The following is a 21,696-nucleotide window of genomic DNA, read 5'->3' as shown; positions in this document are numbered from 1 at the left end:
CCATGTCTCTTACGACTGCTGCCTTGGCAGGCGGGTTCTTTACCACTAGCGCCACCTGGGAAGCCCTGAAACAATATATAGCAGGTGCTTAATACATATTTGTTTCATGTGTGGGTAAATAAAATGTTTGTGCAGTTTATAGATAACTTATATTTAGTTATTATTTTTCTTTCTAGCTTGGATCAGAAAAACAAGAAAGACTCCGCCTACTATGGAGGTAAGAATACATACTATGGAGGTAAGAATACACAAGGAAAATATTCAGATATGTGTCTGTAATGCTGTGCTTCTCAGTTGAGAGTTTGTACTCTCAGAGATACGTGAAACCTCTAAAACATATGTGATGCCACCTCTCCAAAATGTTAATTTTACTCCACAGAAAATAATTTCAAACATATTTATAATAAATGTACAAATCATGGAATATAACATAAAATTTATATAAAATTTTAAATGAAGTGATAAAAATTTAAAACAAGATAAAAATACTTTAGAGGATGTTTGGAGTTACAGCAGCTTGCATCAGAACATTTCCCTGGCCTCTGGGAGTTCTTTGTTCTGATATGGATGCTTTGGTGGAAGAGTTGAGAAACACTAAATCTCTTGGTCCTATCCAAATCATGCTGTTTATTTTGCCCTTAATTTTATATAAAACTATGAAATTTTATAATTTTTATGTAAATTTAATGCCATCAGGTAGCTGAATAAACTTTAAAATATACAGTTCACAGGTAATATGTAGCACTCAGTAACTAATAGTTGAATTTGTATTTAAAACTTTAGAAACATAGGAAATTCCCTGGTGGTCTAGACCTGGGTTCTGTTCCTGACTGGTGAACTAAGATCCTGCAAGCTACATGGAGCAGCCAAAATAAAAGCTTTAGAAGCATAATTTTGGTGGTATGCAGAATGAAAAACACAGCAAAGCTGTGGTATTTGTGTTTTTAAAACATGGTTATTTCAATGGCAGAAACCTGGATAATATTGTAAAGCAATTATCCTTCAATTGAAAATAGATTTTTAAAAAAGAAAAAAAAGGTTATTTCATAATTTTAAAAGTTATTTCATAATTTTTATTTTAAAACAGTAGCAAAATGTTTGTAAGACATAAATGTATTTCATAGAAGGGAAGTTTTCAAATTCATTTATATACTGTCTATTCCTTTTCTTTTACTATTGAGGATTCTTCTTTTCCCGCCCTACCACAAACCCTGTTGACAACATAAATGAGTTCCAGTACTCAGGCCACACTTTTTAAGAGGTGGATACTCCAAGCAAGAGTTTAGGATAACCTGTAAATTAACACACCTATCTTTACTGTTCCATTCCTCCTGGACTGACCCTATCAGTGTTTGTCTGACCAAGGTCTAAGTGAGCATATTACTAAACCTATTTTTAGCTGTATATGTTGCTTCCATCTTGCCCTTGTCCTACGCTTCTCAGACTCTTTTTTCTAGTATCCAGTGGACCTTGGAATAAAAGTAGGAAAAAAAATCAATGTGATCCAGGATGCAGAAGTATCTTCTGTGGTTTCCAGTGGTAAGGGCTTATTATAGCCCTTCTTGTGTTGGCTATAATAAGAGCTACTGTTCTTACAGAAAAGGGTGCTTCTTCTATCCTCAGGACTTTGGAAGCCTTCTTTCATAGAAACATTGATACATGTAAAGTGATTAGATGGAAGTAACTGCAATTATCAGGCCTAAGTCACCACTCCTGTACATGTTAGGTAATCCCATCATCTCAGACAAGCTCCAGTTAAAACAGTGAAACCAGGTCATTCTGTCCATGGTGCTCACATTCTCAAATATCTGAAAAGGAGCCTTCTGTTTCCTCTTTTCAAATATACTGTTAGTTGCAGTGTTCTTTATACAGAAGAGCCCCCGTGCCTGTGGGCCCCCAATACACACACACGCACATCCTCTTCTCTCCCTCCTGATCCGTTCCATTGTGTTTCAGGAATTTCCATTTTTTTATTAGCAAATTACTCTTCACATTTAATATTGTTCTAGGAACTTTCTCTACCACAGAACCTCTGCTAAAATCTACCTGTGTCTAAAAGATAGTGAGACTCTTCTTTCCTTGGAGTGTGCTCATTTTCCTACAATGCATAGAAAGAAAGTAGGACCTTGCCCCTATCATTTCTAAAATATTCTTCCATTTTGTGGGCCCAGGAGAGTGTAGTACCTTTGCAATCTAAGTAGATTTCTTTCAACCTATTCATCATTTTTTATCTTTGCTAATGTCCAGGGCACTCTCCCACACTGATGGCAGCGATTAGAACCAGACTTCCAGTTTTTTTCTTTTACTGTCTTTCCAAGTTTTTAGCCATTTAGGTCTTTGACTTTGTCCTCACCTATATCCCTAGCTCAAAGAACAACCGCTACCATAACCACACCTTAGTTCATATCATCACCAAACACCATTCTACCGTGAGAATTTACAAAGTTTTCAATCCCAGATTCTACATATATCATCTTAAGGGAGAGGAAAACCCATTTACGGTAAAAATAAGGCATGTATACAGAAAACCACAAGAATTAAATGGGGTTGTTTAATAGGTTATTATAAAGCAAATTCCACCCAGATCAAGAAATATAACTTTACCAGCTACTCGTATGCCCCATCTCAATACAACCTCCTTTCTACCCACAAAAGCAACCTGGAACCCTGACTTTCGTAGTAATTGTTTCCTCACATGTTTAAATAATCTTTCTTCTCGGCCAAATGTACACTATAGTTTAGACTTGCCTATTTTGTAAAAACTTCATACTTAAGTCTCTTTCAGTTTATATATTCTTCCTCCATCCCTTTTATTTCCTGACCGATTTATATATTGAAAAACCCACCCAAAGTTTGCCACAGTCTAGATTTTGCTAATCTTATGCTCTCTGTGTAGGCTTCCCAGGTGGCGCAAGTGGTAAAGAACCTGCCTACCAATCCAGGAGACATAAGAGATGTGGGTTTGATCCCTGGGTTGGGAAGATCCCCTGGAAGAAGGCATGGCAACCCACTCCAGTCTTCTTGCCTAGAGAATCCCATGGACAGAGGAGCCTGATGGGCTACAGTCCAAAGGGTCTCAAAGAATTGGACAAGACTGAAGTGACTTAGCACGCATGCACACATGTTCTCTGCATAATCCAACATGTTCTCCTGTCCCTCTGTCTTCCAAATTGGCAGCTGGATCCAGCAGCTAGATACTGATGTTTGATCTTTTTGTGAAGAATGTGTAAAGTGTTTGGCAAGACTACAGGAGAGCATTGTGTCTGGTGTCCTTTTTCTGATCTTTGTAGATGCTCATGCTTAACGCGTATGGTCAGTTCATTGGAAACAACCTCCTGTTCTTGCATATCTTTTGAAACTAGTTTGTTTTTAAGATGCTGCCAGTAATTTGAGTTATCTACTTTTTTTCAAATCTGTTAGTGAACTCCCACCCCCAAATAGACTTCCGCCATGTCATCTATAGACTATGGCGGAAGGTTTGTTATTTAGTCACTATGTCATCTCCAACTCTCTTGCAGCCACATAGACTATAGCCTGCCAGGCTCATGGCTGAAGGTAGCCAGTAGCAATTAAAATTACCATTTACAGTAGCATCAGAAAGCATAAAATACCCTGATATAAATTTAACAAACTATATGCAAGACATGTAGACTTAACACTATAAAACATTGGTAAGAGAAATTAAGGAAGAACCTGAATTAATGGGGAGATATATCTGTTCATTGATTGGAATATTTAGTATTGCTAAGATGTTAGTTCTCCCCAAAGCTACTGATTCGCAGCAGTAATTCTTAACACTTTGTTATGAATCAGTTACAGAGAAGTCTTATTATAACACAAATTGCAGAACCTTTTCCCCAGAGTTTTTGATCCACAAAGTCTGGATGGAGTACGCCCTGAATATTTGCCTTTATAGCAAGTTCCCTAGTGATGCTAACTAATGCTGCTGATCCAGACCCCATACTTTGTGAACCACTTCTGTATAGACTCAGTCAAGTAAAAATCCAGTTAAAATCCCATTCAACTTATTTTGGTAGAAATCAAGATGCTGATTCTAAAATACCTGTGGAAATTCAGAGCCTAGAGTAGCTGAAAGCAATCATGAAAAAGGAGACAATAATAGAGGACTTATGCTCTAATTAGAGAACTTATGCTCTGACAATTAGAGAACTGACTTTAAGACTACTCTAAAACCATAATAATTAAGACAGCATGGTGCTGGTGTAAGGATATATAAACAAATAAATGGAAAAGAGTAGAGAGTTTAAAAGTAGATAGTGTACAACCAGCTGGTTTTCAGCGGTAGCACCAAAGGAACACAATAGAAATGAAGAGTCTTTATAACAAGTGATGCTAGAATAATATCCATATGGGAAAGCTGAACTCGATCCCTACCTCACATCATACACAGATATTAATTAAAGGTGTGGCTCCTAAACTAAACGTAAATGTTAAGACTATAATGCTTCTACAAGAAAACATAATGGAGGGCTTCCCTGGTGGCTCAGTGGTAAAGAATCTGTGTGCCAACGCAGGACACATGGTTTGATCCCTGATCCGGGAAGATCCCACATGCCACAGAGCAGCTAAACCAGTGAGCCACAACTGTTGAGCCTGTGCTCTAGAGCCCATTAACTGCAACTGCTGAAGCCCGTGCCCTACAACAAGAGAAACCACAATTAGAAACGTGTGCGCCACAATGAAGAGTAGCCCCCACTCGCTGAAACTGGAGAAAAGCCTGCATAGCAGCAAAGACCCGGCACAGCCAGAAATAAGTGAAATAAAATTATAGAAAAAGGAGAGATCAGTGGGATATCTTCACAACTTTGGGAAAGACAGGAGATAGCAAGCACCATCATAAGAAGAAACACTGATAAATTGAACCTAATCAAAATTAAAAACTAATGCTCAAATCAAAAGAGAACATGAAGAAAGGAACAGACTGGGAGAAAATAATCCCAGTGCATGTATCTGGCAAAGGACTTGTATTCAGACTGTATAAAAACCACTTCAACTCAATGATAGAAGACAAAGCTAATAAAAATGAGGTGAAAATCTTGAATTGGCTTTAATAAGATTCAAGAATAGCCACTAAGCATATGGAAAGATACTTAACATCACTCGTCATCATAATGGGATGCCATCACACATGTATGAAAATAGCTAAAATTTAGAAGATTGACAGTAGCCGTAACTAGAGCAACAGTAAACGTACATATATAACCATATGGTGCTGATTGGTAGGGAAATTATATAACCATGTTAAAAAACTGACAGTTTCTTCCTACCCTGTAACTCAGCAGTTACAAGCCACCTTGAAGGCAAAGGAATCCAGTTTTAGCCTCACTTCTTGGGAAGCTCTGACCAAAAGAATCTAGTTCCTTGAAATACTATTTAAACTTCCTGATTCATGCCCAGCCCAACTTTCTAGCTTTCCTCTTTATATTTGCTATATCTAGCCTACCTTCGAAGGTACTCCTTGCTGTTTCCCAAGTTGGATGTCTTCTTTTCCATCAGCTGGGCTCTTCTGCTCATGCTTAATTTCATATTAAAAGCCCTTTAAAATCACTGCAGCACTCTTTGCAATAGCTAGAACATGGAAGCAACCTAGAAGTCTGTTGACAGATGAATGGATAAAGTTGTGATGCATATGCACAATGGAATATTACTCAGCCATAAAAAGGAACACATTTGAGTCAGTTCTAATGAGGTAGATGAACCTAGAGCCTATTACACAGAGTGAAGTAAGTCAGAAAGATTAATATTGTATACTGTCACATACATATGGAATCTAGAGGGATTGAGGGCAGGAGGAGAAGGGGATGACAGGATGAGATGGCTGGATGGCATCACTGACTCGATGGACGTGAGTCTGAGTGAACTCTGGGAGTTGGTGATGGACAGGGAGGCCTGGCGTGCTGCGATTCATGGAGTAGCAAAGAGTTGGATACTACTGAGCGACTGAACTGAACTGAGAAGGATGGTACTGATAATTTATTTGCAAGGCAACAATGGAGAAACAAACAGAGAGAACAGATTTATGGACACGGGGAGAAGGGAGGATAGGGTGAGATGTATGGAGAGAGCAACATGAAAACTTATATTACCATATGTAAAATAGACAGCCAGTGGGAATTTGCTGTTTGTCTGAGGGAACTTAAGCAGGGCCTCCATATCAACCTAGAGGGTTGGAATGGGGAGGGAGATGGGAAGGGAGGTTCAAGAGGGAGAGGACATATGTACACCTATGGCTGATTCGTGTTGATATTTGACAGAAAACAACAAAATTCTGTAAAGCAAATATCCTTCAGTTAAAAATAAATAAATTTAAAAACAAAATTGTATAATGCTTTCTTCAGCTTTTCTCCCAGCTTCTTAACTCAGAGCTAGTCATTTCTTTCTTGATATAGCTACACTGCCTTGCGTACTTATATAAGCCTTTGAGTTCAGTATTATAATTACTTATTTATCCATCTTTCAGACTCTGTTATGGGCTATATGGCACAGGGATTATATCTTATTAATTTATATATCATAAACACTTAACACAGAACCTGATTCTTTATTAGATAGGCTTATTGACAGACTTGAAAATCTCAATGCCATGTAACTATATTACATGGTTTGTATGACAGAGTTTGAATTTCCAGCAGCCAACTATCAAATAACCCTGAGACACTGAATATATTTTGAAATTGAGCATTGCTTGTACTTTTTTTCATGAAAATTCACATTTTACTTGAGGTTGCCAATATCATTCAATGCCTGTTCATCAGTTCAATACAAGTTGAAGTAACATTTCACAAAAAGTAATAAGGCAGACTGTTCATAGTCTTAACTATGTCCTATTAGAAGCCATATATAGCAAGTTATTTTGAAATATCGCTTCTCCTTTCATACTGACAAGATGGTAGGAAACACAGTTTTCTGTTTGAAAAAGTGACAAAATATATGATTCAGCAAGTAGGTTTACAGACAGTAGAAGAAAGCGGTAATATTAGAGCATACTCACTTCCTTTTTAATACATATGCTCATTGAAGGGCTCCTCTGGTGGCTCAGCTGGTAAAAAAAAAAAAAAAAAAAAAACCCGCCTGACAATGCAGGAGACCCAAGAGACACAGATTCAGTCTCTGGGTCAGAAAGATCCCCTGCAGAAGGAAATGGCAACCCAGTCCAGTATTCTTGCCTGGAAAGTCACATGGAGAGGGGAGCCTGGTGGGCCACAGTCCATGGGTCACAAAGAGATGGACATGACTGAGCACACACACCCACAAGCATGCTCCATGAAAGAGGAAGAAGAAATTCTTGAAACGAGTAGAGAATGGAGCTGCATGGTGATACTGTAGTCGAAGGAGAGGCCAGAGCTCTGAGGTAGCACCTTGTTAACCTGGCCATGTTCTCAGATCTGGGCTGAAGGCTCCAATGACTCATTTTTTGTCCGTGTCCAAAGTGATTTGGCTCTGAAAGATATCACACTGACTAAAACACAAGAGAGTTTGTAAGTGTTGCTAGAATTCCAGTATATTAATTTATAGTAAGAAATTAAATTGGCATAGGAAAAAGCAGTAGGATATGAGTATGATATTTGGATGAGAAAAGTTAAGTAGTAAAATTAATGTTTAATTGCATCAGGCCCAGAATCACCTATTGTGTCCATTTCACCATAGGGATAATCTGACCACACGAATAGCCTTATGATTTGGAATAGAAAAAAGTTGCCACGTGCTTGTTAAGGTTTTTCTTCCCGTGAACAGTGTTTTCATGGATTGTCAGCATTTGTTTTTATGATTCCCTTTTTTCTTTGCTTCTCTTTTCCAATTGACCTAGTATTTATTTTGCTACTACAGTAATTATATTATGGTCAAATGTTGCTGGCCCTGCAGCTCTTCTTTTGTTTTACTCTTCATATCTCTGCCCTGGCCTGTCTTGCAGTTCAACTTTCAAAGAGGGCTCTTCTTTCTGAATTTCTGAGGCCCATCTCACTGTTGTCTCCAGGTGACTGACATTTGTTGAGCATGTTCTTGGTGCCTAGTATTATTAGCTCGTTCTATAAGTTACAGAATCGAAATGTTTTAGGATTAACGTTTTGCATATATAATCCTATTTTTCTACAGACTTATATGGGGAGTGTATGTTCTTATGCAAAAATAGACCCCCTGCCCTAAAGCTCACAGTATCACTATTGGAAATATGGTGGAATTAGATTTAAAAAATTGTACCAACTTCATACTCTGAGTTGTAACATCATTCATTTAAAGTGAATGAGCTAGAGATGCATGTAAAATATCAGAAACATAATATTGAGTAAAAAGAGCAAGTTGCAGAAGATTTCAATACCATTTATGGGCTTCCCCAACGGCTCAGCAGGTAAATAACTGCCTGCAGTGCAGGAGACACAGGAGATGCAGGTTCGATCCCTGGGTTGGGAAGATCCCCTGGAGAAGGAAAAACAACCCACTCCAGTATTCTTTCCTGATAAATCCCATGGACAGGGGAGCCTATGGGCTACAGTCCAAGAGTCAGACATGTCTGAGTGACTAAAGCAGTATCATTTATATAAAGTTTGAAAGCAGGGAAAGAAAAATGGACTTCTAAGTAAAGTTAGTCGGTTAAACATATGAGTTTACTTTCTCCTTTTGAGCTTAATGAAAATGAAAGTGAAGCGTTTATTTTTAAAAGCATAAATTTACAAGGTCAATGAAAAATTGAAGACACAAAAGCAGTAACAATGTTTTAGAAACTGGAAAAGCAGATGAGCAAACGTTGGCAAACTTAGCAAAACTAAGAAACATGACTCCTAGCAGAGAAGAAAGCTTAGAAGGAAGCCAGTTTAAACCACAGAACCCCAGAATGCTCAGCAATTAGCAGTGCCAGGAACCTGAAAGTGGAGTTGAGGCTGATGCTAAAAACAGTAACCTGGTTGAAAATCTATTTAAGAAGCAATTAGGTATTAACCAATAAATGTAGAAGAAATAATAGAATTGGAAAGTCACCATTTTTCAACAGTCATTGTGATAATCGATTCAAGGAAAAATCATTAGTGGATATTAAAACCATTGGATCAGATTTTGTTGGGGAATAGCATATTTACATGGTCTCAAGGTATCGCCCTACAGATTACTTATTGATTACAAAGGGGAAGAAAGTAACTTTATAGTGGACAAATTTCACCATACCACCTTAACCAGTTAGTCAAAAGTTGTATCAAGTAGAACAGACTTCACATCACAGTATGCCTCTTTGTATAATGCAGTGAGAGTAAAGCATCATTCATGTAGTTGTTTTTTTTTTTTTTTCTCTTTTTTTAACTAACAGCCTTAATCAGTTCACAAGGAAATAACCAGAAAAACCTCATGAAATGCCGGGCTAGTCATGTCAGTGTAATGAACGACAAAGAAAACCTAATCAACATAACAACTAAATGTGACATGTGGTCCTGAATGGGGGAAAACTTAGCTATAAAGGATCAGTTCAATTCAGTCGCTCAGTCGTGTCTGACTCTTTGCGACCCCATAAATTGCAGCACGCCAGGCCTCCCGGTCTAGCACCAGCTCCTGGAGTTCACTCAAACTACATCCATCGAGTCGGTGATGCCATCCAGCCATCATCCTCTGTCGTCCCCTTCTTCTCCTGCCCCGAATCCCTCCCAGCATCAGAGTCTTTTCCAATGAGTCAACTCTTCACATGAGGTGGCCAAAGTACTGGAGTTTCAGCTTTAGCATCAGTCCTTCCACAGAACACCCAGGACTGATCTCCTTTAGAATGGACTGGTAAGATCTCCTTGTAGTCCAAGGGACTCTCAAGAGTCTTCTCCAACCCACAGTTCAAAAGCATCAATTCTTCGGTGCTCAGCTTTCTTCACAGTCCAATTCTCACATCCATACATGACCACTGGAAGAACCATAGTCTTGACTAGACGGACATTTGTTGGCAAAGTAATGTCTCTGCTTTTGAATATGCTATCTAGGTTGGTCATAACTTTCCTTCCAAGGAGTAAGCATCTTTTAATTTCATGGCTGCAATCACCATCTGCAGTGATTTTGGAGCCCAAAAAAATAAAGTGTGACACTATTTCCACTGTTTCCCCATCTATTTCCCATGAAGTGATGGGACCAGATGCCATGATCTTCGTTTTCTGAATGTTGAGCTTTAAGCCACCTTTTTCACTCTCCACTTTCACTTTCATCAAGACGCTTTTTAGTTCCTCTTCACTTTGCCATTAGGGTGGTATCATCTGCATAGCTGAGGTTATTGATATTTCTCCCAGCAATCTTGATTCCAGCTTGTGCTTCTTCAGCCCAGCATTTCTCATGATGTACTTTGCGTATAAGTTAAATAAGCAGGGTGACAATATACAGCCTTGACGCACTCCTTTCCCTATTTGGAACCAGTCTGTTGTTCCATGTCCAGTTCTAACTGTTTCTTCCTGACCTGCATACAGATTTCTCAAGAGGCAGGTCAGGGGGTCTGGTATTCCCATCTCTTTCAGAATTTCCCACAGTTTATTGTGATCCACACAGTCAAAGGCTTTGGCATAGTCAATAAAGCAGAAATAGATGATTTTCTGGAACTCTCTTGTGTTTTCGATGATCCAACGGATGTTGGCAATTTGATCTCTGGTTCCTCTGCCTTTTTTAAAACCAGCTTGAAAAAAAAAAATCAGCTTGAACATCTAGAAGTTCACGGTTCATGTATTGCTGAAGTCTGGCTTGGAGAATTTTGAGCATTACTTTACTAGCGTATGAGATGAGTGCAATTGTGCAGTAGTTTGAGCATTCTTTGGCATTGCCTTTCTTAGGGATTGGAATGAAAACAGACCTTTTCCAGTCCTGTGGCCACTGCGGAGTTTTCCAAATTTGCTGACATTGAGTGCAGCACTTTCACAGCATCATCTTTCAGGATTTGAAATAGCTCCACTGGAATTCCATCACCTCCACTAGCTTTGTTCGTAATGATGCTTTCTAAGGCCCACTTGACTTCACACTCCAGGATGTCTGGCTCTAGGTGAGTGATCACACCATCATGATTATCTTGGTCATGAAGATCTTTATGTACAGTTCTTCTGTGCATTCTTGCCTCCTCTTCATAATATCTTCTGCATCTGTTAGGTCCAGACAATTTCTGTCCTTTATCGAGCCCATCTTTGCATGAAATGTTCCCTTGGTATCTCTAATTTTCTTGAACAGATCTCTAGTCTTTCCATTCTGTTGTTTTCCTCTATTTCTTTGCATTGATCACTGAGGAAGGCTTTCTTAACTCTCCTTGCTATTCTTTGGAACTCTGCATTCAGAAGCTTATATCTTTCCTTTTCTCCTTTGCTTTTCGCTTCTCTTCTTTTCACAGCTATTTGTAAAGCCTCCTCAGACAGCCATTTTGCTTTTTTGCATTTCTTTTTCTTGGGGATGGTCTTGATCCCTGTCTCCTGTACAATGTCATGAACCTCATTCCATAGTTCATCAGGCACTCTTATCTATCAGATCTAGGCCCTTAAATCTATTTCTCACTTCCACTGTATAATCATAAGGGATTGATTGAGGTCATACCTGAATGGTCTAGTGGTTTTCCCTACTTTCTTCAATTTAAGTCTGAATTTGGCAATAAGGGGTCATGATCTGAGCCATAGTCAGCTCCCGGTCTTGTTTTTGCTGACTGTATAGAGCTTCTCCATCTTTGGCTCCAAAGAATATAATCAATCTGATTTCAGTGTTGACCATCTGCTGATGTCCATGTGTAGAGTCTTCTCTTGTGTTGTTGGAAGAGGGTGTTTGCTATGACCAGTGCATTTTCTTGGCAAAACTCTATTAGCCTTTGCCCTGCTTCATTCCATATTCCAAGGCCAAATTTGCCTGTTACTCCAGGTGTTTTTTGACTTCCTACTTTTGCATTCCAGTCCCCTATACTGAAAAGGACATCTTTTTTGGATGTTAGCTCTAAAAGGTCTTGTAGGTCTTCATAGAACTTCAGTTTCTTCAGCGTTACTGGTTGGGGCATAGGCTTGGATTACTGTGATATTAAATGGTTTGCCTTGGAAATGAACAGAGATCATTTTGTCGTTTTTGAGATTGCATCCAAGTACTGCATTTCGGACTCTTTTGTTGACTATGATGGCTACTCCATTTCTTCTAAGGGATTCCTGCCCACAGTAGTATATATAATGGTCATCTGAGTTAAATTCACCCATTTCAGTCCATTTTAGTTCACTGATTCCTAGAATGTTAACGTTCACTCTTGCCATCTCCTGTTTGACCACTTCCAATTTACCTTGATTCATGGACCTGACATTCCAGGTTCCTATGCAATATTGCTCTTTACAGCATCGGATCTTGCTTCTCTCACCAGTCACATCCACAGCTGGGTATTGTTTTTGCTTTGGCTCCATCCCTTCATTCTTTCTGGAGTTATTTCTCCACTGATCTCCAGTCGCATATTGGGCACCTACCGACCTGGGGAGTTCCTCTTTCAGTATCCTATCATTTTGCCTTTTCATACTGTTCATAGGGTTCTCAAGGAAAGAATACTGAAGTGGTTTACCATTCCCTTCTCCAGTGGACCACATTTTGTCAGACCTCTCTACCATGACCCGCCCGTCTTGGGTTGCCCCGCAGGCATGGCTTGGTTTCATTGAGTTAGACAAGGCTGTGGTCCTAGCGTGATTAGATTGACTAGTTTTCTGTGATTATGGTTTCAGTGTGCCTGCCCCTTGATGCCCTCTCGAAACGCCTGCCGTCTTACTTGGGTTTCTCTTACCTTGGATGTGAGGTGTCTCTTCATGGCTGCTCCAGCAAAGTGCAGCTGCTGCTCCTTACCTTGGACGAGGGGTATCTCCTCACCACCGCCCCTCCTGACCTTGAACATGGAGTAACTCCTCTTGGCCCTCCTGCACCCATGCAGCCACCACTCCTTGGACATGGGGTTGCTATAAAGGATATAAAGCTATAAAGGATAGCTTTGGGATATTTCTTTAAAGTTGAACATGAACCATGTATTAAATGATAGCATTGTATCAGTGTTAAATCTCCTGAAGAAAAAGAAAAGGACACTGTTAAATTCCCCTTGTGAAAGTCTGAAAACCATACAACTTCTCTACCCAGTGGAAAACTGGAGGTTTTATTCATGGAGAAAGGAACATAGTACAGGCTGTTTTTCAGACAAATATGAAGGAAGAGGTACATTCTGAAAAATAAAGGGATTAAATGAACACATACCTACTGAACATATAAAGTTGAATTACAGATAAGTATGTGGGAAATAAATAAATGTCATTATTTCCAAGAAAAACCTCGGGTAGGAAAAGGAAAAGTAATCCTAGTATACAGAAAACTCACTTGTTGATAGTGTTTATTCATAATACTAATATAAATATTGAATATTGACCTACAGCTATATTGAGGATATGCTCATTCGCTCAGTCATGTCCGACCCTTTGCAGTCTCATCGACTGGACTGTAACCCACCAGGGTCCTCTGTCTGTGGAATTTTCCAGGCAAGAATACTGGAATGGGTTGCCATTTCCATCTCCAAGGGATCTTCCCAGCCCAGGAATTGAACTCGCATCTCCTGTGTTGGCAGGCGGATTCTTTACCACTGAGCCACCTGGGAAGCGGGATAAATCCTCATTTTCAGTAATGAGGAGTTAGTATATAATGCTTAAAACTGAAAAATAAAGCCGTGATAATAGAAGAATGTTATGGAGGGGTTGGGACAAAGTCTTCTTGATAGCTGTCAACACTTTTGTGGCTCCCTGATTTGACCTGTACTGTAAATACCAGCCAGAAGAATATAAAGTAGTTGTTTCCTAGGAGAAGAAAATAATATTTTTCATAATAAGCCTTTTAGGACAACGTGGCCTTACATAGCTTTGATTTAAAGAAAGAATTTGAGAAACCGCATACACAATGCTGTAGCTGAGGAGTAGCAGAACTTTTTCTCCGGAGCACCAGATAAATATTTTGGCCATTGTGAGACAATCTCTGTTGCAGCTGTTTAACCCTGCCAGTTTTTCTCTGAAAGTGCTCATGGACAATCTGTAAACCAGTGAGTGTGACTATGCCCAACACAGCTTTATTTACAAGGCAAGCAGCAACTGGATCCTAGTTTGTCAACCCCTGCTTTCGATCGGTGGATTTGAAATTGTGATACCTGTACCCTGGGTACACAGAGACTTCCTGTGGGATATACAGGTATGGACAGCTTTAAAGCAATTAATTTCCATGTTCTCCCTTCCCATATTTAGTCCTTCCTAAAAAAGATTTGCCGGAGATCCTTCTGGTCTGCCAGTACTCCGTTCTTTCTTCTTTCATAATCATCTGTCTTTCAGAAGAAAAGCTTACTTCTTATCCACCCTAAATCTAACTATGGTGCATTGCCTTGGAATTTAAAAATGAGGGCACCAAACAATGAGACATTGGAGAATCTGTCCTGAGGGAAAATCCCTTGAGAACAAAACAGAAAGCTTCAATAAAAATTACTGAAAGGGGCAACCCATTATTTTATTCAGGTGACAAAGACCCCAAGCCTTATAGTGTCTCTGTCTACCTAGCTATCCATTTATCTATCTTAAAATTAAAATCCCACAAGTGAGAAAGTTGTCATGGGCACATATAATAACACATTTATTTGAATTTAAAAATTAAGTTAGACTTTTTTTCTGACAGATTTGGGTGATTGGATTTGACATTGGGAACTGGTTTTGCCAATTAAGTTATATGGTTATATTTTCCATAAATTGAATAAACTAAACTGCAGTCCAAAGCTTTGACAAAAATGTTTAAAGCATGCATTCAATCAACAGTAAACTGCCATTATTTAAGTGTCAAATAAGCATGGTGGTACATAGCTTTAAAGGTCTTAGGAGATGAACATATTAAAGTTTTAAAAAACCACTGCTGTTTTGTTTATGGATCGATAAAGATGTAATATAAGTATAAAAACATGCATGTAGTTGTTGCTGCTGGGGAAGGACAGTGTGGACAGGGCGTCACAGTATTTTCTTGGTCACATCTGTAGTTTTAATTTTCTTAAATTGGATGGTGGTCATACCTGTAGTGTTTTCTTTCTTAAGTTGGTCATATTTGTAGTGTTTTATTTCTTAAGTTGGATGGTGGGCACATGGGCATATATTATATTATTAGCTATATTTATTTATGGGCTTCCCTCATAGCTAAGTTGGTAAAGAATCTGTCTGCAATGCAGGAGACCCAGGTTCAATCCCTGGGTCGGGAACATCCTCTGGGGAAGGAAATGACAACCCACTCTACTATTCTTGCCCAGAGAATCCCATGGACAGAAGAGCCTGGCAGGCTGCATTCTATAGGGTCGCAAGAGTCGGACATGCTTAGCGTCTAAACTACCACCGCCACGTTTATTTATACACGTGAAATATTTCCTTTAAAAAGAATACAGTGAAACCTTATAATAATATATTTTAAGTGAACATGTTGGATCCCTGATAGAAAAATAAGATATTCAGAATAAACTGAAAAATTAAATGCTTGAAATTCTAAAATAGCAAAAGCACTTAAGGAGTAAAATGGCAATATGTATAAGAAACAGTTAAAAAAAAGGAAAAGAATCAATGTGGTTTAGTATTGGGAATTCCTTTTTAAATATTTAATGCTTTTATGGTTTTATTGTTCATTCAGTTACTTATCAGGCACCTAGTATGTGCTTAATAGGTAACATAATTTCTTTGTAGACGTATGTACCAGTTTCTCCTAGATATCTTAACTGTGTTAAATTATGTGTAAACCATTTTTAGTATCATCTTTTTTCCTCTGTGAAACCGAATTAGTCTCATTCTTTAAGGTTGCAAGGAGAAAACAGTCACATATTGCCTTCTGAAACTGGATCTTATTGCAGGTTTACGCAGAAGCTTTGTATCGTCAGTGGTATAGTCTTATGAGATCTTTGGTTTACAAGATTGGAAAGGATATATCCTGAGCTTCATCAACGTACCATTCTTTATTTATCTACTAGCATTTCTGCCTCCCCAAAGGAAAAGATGTGGTTGAATGGGTTTACCACCATCCACAATGAAAGGTCCCTGTTGAGCCAAGTTTTATGCCAGTTATTTGACCTCTTTCATACCTAACTCATTTGTGGCTGCCTTTAATCAGACCTGGAAGCAGGCTTGTCCCCAATCAGGACTGCCTGAAGCTTAGAAGCTTATATCTGCCAGTGTAATTTTGGGGCACTTTTGTGACTCTGTGGCTTGGCCTATACACTATGACCTTACTTGATTTTTTTCCTTTGTTTTATTTAAAAATTAGTAAACAATAATATTTCCTAGAAATAATAAATTACCCCAAATCCTATGGCTGGCTGCACAGCTCTTAACTTCTAACAAGGTAATTTACCCATGTATTCATTGGCACATATTTGTAATTTTAATATGTTTATTGCTTTGTATCTGATGTTTTTACATAACTGTCATAGTCTAGGAATATAAAAAGGCACTTGAAACACAACAGCATAACACTTAGAGATGCCTTTTCTGTGTACCTTCTTTGGTATTGCTCAGTTGTGTCCAACTCTTATTTGGAATCACTTAGTCATGTCCGACTCTTTGTGACCCCATGGACTGTAGCCTGCCAGGCTCCTCTGTCCATAGAATTCTCCAGGCCAGAATACTGGAGTAGGTAGCCATTCCCTTCTCCAGGGAATCTTCCCAATCCAAATTGAACTGGGGTCTCCTGCATTGCAGGCAGATTCTTTATCAGCTGAGCTACCAGGGTGGCCCTTTGGTATTGATCTCTACCTTTGTAAAAACTGAGAAAATATGAAATTTGCCATGCTTCTCTAGAAAAGTGTAGTAAGGATGAAAGTGAATCATTTGTGTGTTTTGAGCTCCCCAGAGACTATGTTCTAACCATAAGCTAGTGAGCATCTCTAACTATAGGTATTTATTTATTAATTGTGCTAGAAATTTTTGTTAGTTTATGCTATAAATCTTTGGTTTTCAAAACCTTGATTTTAGATGAGTCTTACAAAAAAGTAGTATCTCAAATTTCAAGCCTCCCACCTTTCTCAGTCTGAAAGGATTGCTTCTTATATACTTCTGTACAAAGCCGAGGACTGGGTTTAACCTTAGTTTGGGCACATATTTTCTACTATTTTGACCTTTATCTGACTTTTAAAGCATTATATCTAAGCTTTTTTAAAGTTGTATATAAGTAAAGTGCTATTATTCATTATTTTTGGATATACTTGTGGTCAGGTTCTTCTGAGATTCATCATAACCTACTGGGTGCATATTTAAAAGTGTAGAATTAGTTGTGAGTAGTTAACCTTCTGAGTCATGTCACCAGTCACTAAGACAAGTCCCATTTAAAACTGGGTTTACCTCCAGAGAGGAAAAAGGTTAAAGGAGTTAAAATGAGATTAGGGTTTTTGTTTGTTTGATTCACACTTTTCCTCTGTTATCTCACCAAAACAATTTCTTATACTTTTCCTTATTCATTATTGTGATATTCTTTACAATCCAAATTTTAGAAGAATTAATTGCTGCCAATCACTTTTATCAAATGTAATCTGATCATTGGATTTGCCCGCTGAGGAGCAAAGAGTGTGGGTGCCATGCTTAGCACCCTATCTTCTGAGACTCCCACCTAAGGAATGGGCCCCCGAAACACATAGCTCTTAAAGCCATTTGGGCTTACATCCATGAGACACACAAGACTATAGCAAACAAAGATGTGCTTGTTAATGGACAGGTATACTCACTCCATCTGTGCAGAGGGAGCAGGTAAAATTGCCCATTTCCCTGAAAGGGGCCTACCTGCATACTTTGAAAGTTGCTGCCTATGGGTCAGGCTTCAATTTAGCACACTGTCTAGGGGACAGCGGCAACCCTCCGTGGACATTGGATAAACCAGCAGACACCTATCTACCTTCTCCCTCCAGACCACTCTGAGTTGCTGGTATTTCCCTGCAAAAAGCTTGTACATGCATCTTGTGCCCCAGCTTTTGCAGCAGCTGCCAAAATGGACTGAATCACCTGGCTCTGATAGCCGCTGGGGCTTGCATGCATGAGCCCCACAGGACTATAGCACACAAAGAAGCGGCTCTTAATGAGCACAGGAGCACCCACTTTTCTCTCCCCAACCCCACGGCTACCGGAAACAGGAAAAACACCCACCTGCTAGCTTCTCCCTGCAAGAAGCTTAACTATATGCTTTTGAAACAGCTTAGCTGCTGCCTAATGTCTTTGACTGTGTGGATCACAACAAACTGAAAAATTCTTTAAGACGTGGGAATACCAAACCACCTTACCTGCCTCCTGACAAACTACCATACTCCTCCTGTATGCAGGTCAGGAAGCAAGAGTTAGAACTGGACGTGGAACAGCAGAGTGGTTCAAAGTTGGGGAAGGAGTACATCGAGGCTGTATATTGTCACCCTGCTTATTTAATTTATTTGCAGAGTACATCATGCAAAATGCTGGGCTGGATGAAGCACGAGCTGGAATCAGGATTTTGCCGGGAGAAATATCGATAGCCTCAGATATGCAGATGATACCACCCTTATGACAGAAAGCAAAGAGAAACTGAAGAGCCTCTTGATGAAGGTGAAAGAGAAGAGTGAAGAGGAGAATGAGACTGGCTTAAAACTCAACATTCAAAAGATTAAAATCATGGCATCTAGTCCCATCATTTCATGGCAAATAGTCATTATCTGCAGTGATTTTGGAGCCCAATAAAGTCTGCAAGGAGATCAAACCAATCAACCCTAAAGTACATCAACCCTGAATATTGATTGGAATGAATGATGCTGAAGTTCCAATACTTTGGCCGCCTGATGTGAAGAGCTGACTCATTAGAAAAGACCCTGATGCTGGGAAAGATTGAAGGCAGGAGAAGAAGGGAACGGCAGAGGATAAGATGGTTGGATGGCATCACTGACTCGATGGACATGAGTTTGAGCAAGCTCTGGGAGATGCTGAAGGACAGGGAAGCCTGACGTGCTGCAGTCCATGGTGTCACAAAGAGTCGGACATGACTGAGTAACTGAACAACAATAGCTGCTTTCTGATTCAGCTTCCAATCATCCAGCATCATTGTGTTCAATGCAGTTATCCCTTCGAGACATTGATAGGTCTTGACACACCCTCAACTATTTTTAAAGAAGTAATGGCTGACCTGATGCGAAGAACTGACTCATTTGAAAAGACCCTGATGCTGGGGAAGATTGAAGGCGGGAGGAGAAGGGGACAACGGAGGATGAGATGGTTGGACGGCATCACCGACTCAATGGACATGAGTTTGAGTAAACTCTGGGAGTTGGTGGTGGGCAGGGAAGCCTGGTGTGCTACAGTCCATGGGGTCACAAAGATTTGGACACAACTGAGCAACTGAACTGAACAGAACTGAAAATGGCACTAGTGGTAAAGAACCTACCTGTCGATGCAGGAGATACAAGAGACACAGGTTTGATCCGTGGGTTGGGAAAATCCCCTGGAGGAGGGAATGGCAACTCCAGTATTCTTGCCTGGAGAATCCCATGGACGGAGCAGCCTGGCAGGCCACGGTCTGTAGGGTTACAAAGAGTTGGACACGACTGAAGCAACTTAGCAGCAGCAGCAGCAGTACCCAACTCTCTACTCTCAGTTTTCCTAAACTGAGGTCTTATGGAATTTTCAGGGAAAGTGGAGAAGTTTGGATGATACCCCCACCCCTGGGGAATTATGACTCAAAAGATAACCTTTTTTTTTCTTAAAATGTATTTCTTAATTATCTTTATTTTGGCTGTGCTGAGTCTTTGTTGCAGCACGTGGGCTTAGCTGTGCAGAGTTAGTTGTGGTATGTGGGATCTTAGTTCCCAGACCAGAGATTGAATCCCAGACTGCCTGCATTGGGAGTGCAGAGTCTTAACTGTTGGACCAACAGGGAAAGTCCCCAAGATAGCCTTCTTACCTCCAAAGGCTTTAAGTGATTTGTTTCTTGTTATCACTTTCTTCCAAACATACTCATACATCATAGGTTATTGGCCATGGACACTATATATCTTTTGATCTATTAAATTTTTTATCGTTAAGTTTGCTGTGAGTATCAGTGTCTCTAAAAGTCAGTTCTTATTTGCATTGCTCTAATTCCTAGCTCCAAAGTATAGAAGGGACTTTGACTCTTTTAGGTAATGATTGTGACTGTTAGTTAAGGGAAAGTGCAAGAAGATGCATTTGAACTTCTCACATCAGAGCCAGATGCTGAATGATCTGCAGTGATGACTAGAAGAGATAGCTCAAGTGATCAGATATCTCCAGATGAATGCTTAATTTATGTTAAATCAGTTAATGAGAGAATTTTAGCTTTTACCTTTTTGTTGGTTGCTGCATAGACAGTTTAATAAATGTAAATGAACTGGAATAATGAAAAAACAAAACAAGGTGCATGCAGCCTCAATGATAATTGGTTAACCAAAGCCTCAAATTGAAAATTACTTATTTGTACTTCAGGGGCAGTAACAATGCCTGTCAGGGAAGTGGTTAAAAGTCCTTCCTGTTAGACAGTACCAACAAAGAAAGCTCCTTTTGCCAGTATCTGAACATATGGCAAAGCAGTGTTTTTCCAGACTTCTTTGTCCCTTCCCTTTCTCCTCGTCCCTTGGACCTTTGTTTGTGTAACCAAGATAATGAATATTCCACATAAATAATTATAATTATCTTCTCACTGAAGAAACATAACCTTGGAATTCAAAGCTGCATTCTTAGGTAAATCATCAATTTTGGAAAGAAGTAGAATTAAATTTTGTCTGTTTTTTGCAAATAAACGGCTGGTACAAAATTAATAAATTTTCTAGAGGTTTGCCTTTCGCAAAAATGTATTTGTTTAGGTTGAAGTACTTTATGTTGAAATACTGTGGTTTTCTTTTTAAAATACATTTCCTTTGTACTGTTTTTTTCTCTGAAATATTGTTTGCTTAAAATTCTGCATGTTGTTATTTTCCTTTTTAAAACACAGTAACTCAAACCCTTTAGAAGGTATTAGCTAAATGTGGCACCAATTCAGATTTTTAATTTCATTTATAAACTCACAGTATTTCACTTGTAAGTAGGGTGAATTTCTTCAATAATAAGTACATAAAAGTCAAAGTTATTAAAAAAAAAAAAAAAGAAGAAGTAATGGCTGAAAACTTCCTTAACCTGGCGAAAGAACCAGATCCAGATCCAGGAAGCCCAGAGAGTTCCAAATAAAAGGAATCCAAAGAGACTCACACCAAGACACATAAGTAAATTGTCAAAAGTTAAAGACAAGGAGAGGACTGTAAAAACAGCAAGGGAAGAGCAACTTGTTACACACAAGGGAGCCCCCATAAGACTATGAGAAATATTGTAGACTGGAAGGGAGTAACATGGTATATTCAAAGTGCTATAAGAAAAATACTGCCAAGAACTCTCTACCAAGCAAAGTGTCCTTCAGAACTGAAGGAGAGAAAATGGGTTTTCCAGACAAACAAAAGCTGAAGGAGTTTATCACCACCCTAAAGGCTGTAAAAGAAATGTTAAAGGAATTTCTTTAAGCTGAAATGAATGGATATTAATTAGTAAAAGGATAACATGAAAATATAAAATGTATTATATGTTTTATATAATACATATTAATACATGTTTTATATAATACATATAAATATGTTTTATATAATACATATAACATTTATACGTATAAATAAATACATAGATAAAATCAGAATAATGTTATAAT

At 38.9% G+C, this 21,696-nt stretch overlaps 1 protein-coding gene across 1 annotated transcript in view; it reads left to right on the top strand.

Annotated features, from left to right (window-relative positions):
* NDUFAF2 (NADH:ubiquinone oxidoreductase complex assembly factor 2) overlaps positions 1-21,696 on the top strand; it is a 175,000-nt gene that overhangs the window by 124,549 nt on the left and 28,755 nt on the right. The window contains exon 3 of the mRNA XM_005694669.2: positions 177-217. Within this exon, the coding sequence (XP_005694726.1) occupies positions 177-217 (41 nt within the window). The remainder of the gene's footprint in view (positions 1-176; positions 218-21,696) is intronic.

The sequence above is a fragment of the Capra hircus genome, chromosome 20, assembly GCF_001704415.2.
Source record: "Capra hircus breed San Clemente chromosome 20, ASM170441v1, whole genome shotgun sequence".
Classification (NCBI taxonomy): Eukaryota; Metazoa; Chordata; class Mammalia; order Artiodactyla; family Bovidae; genus Capra; species Capra hircus.
Note: the sequence above shows the minus strand (reverse complement) of the source record. Positions and strands in the feature narration are given on the sequence as shown.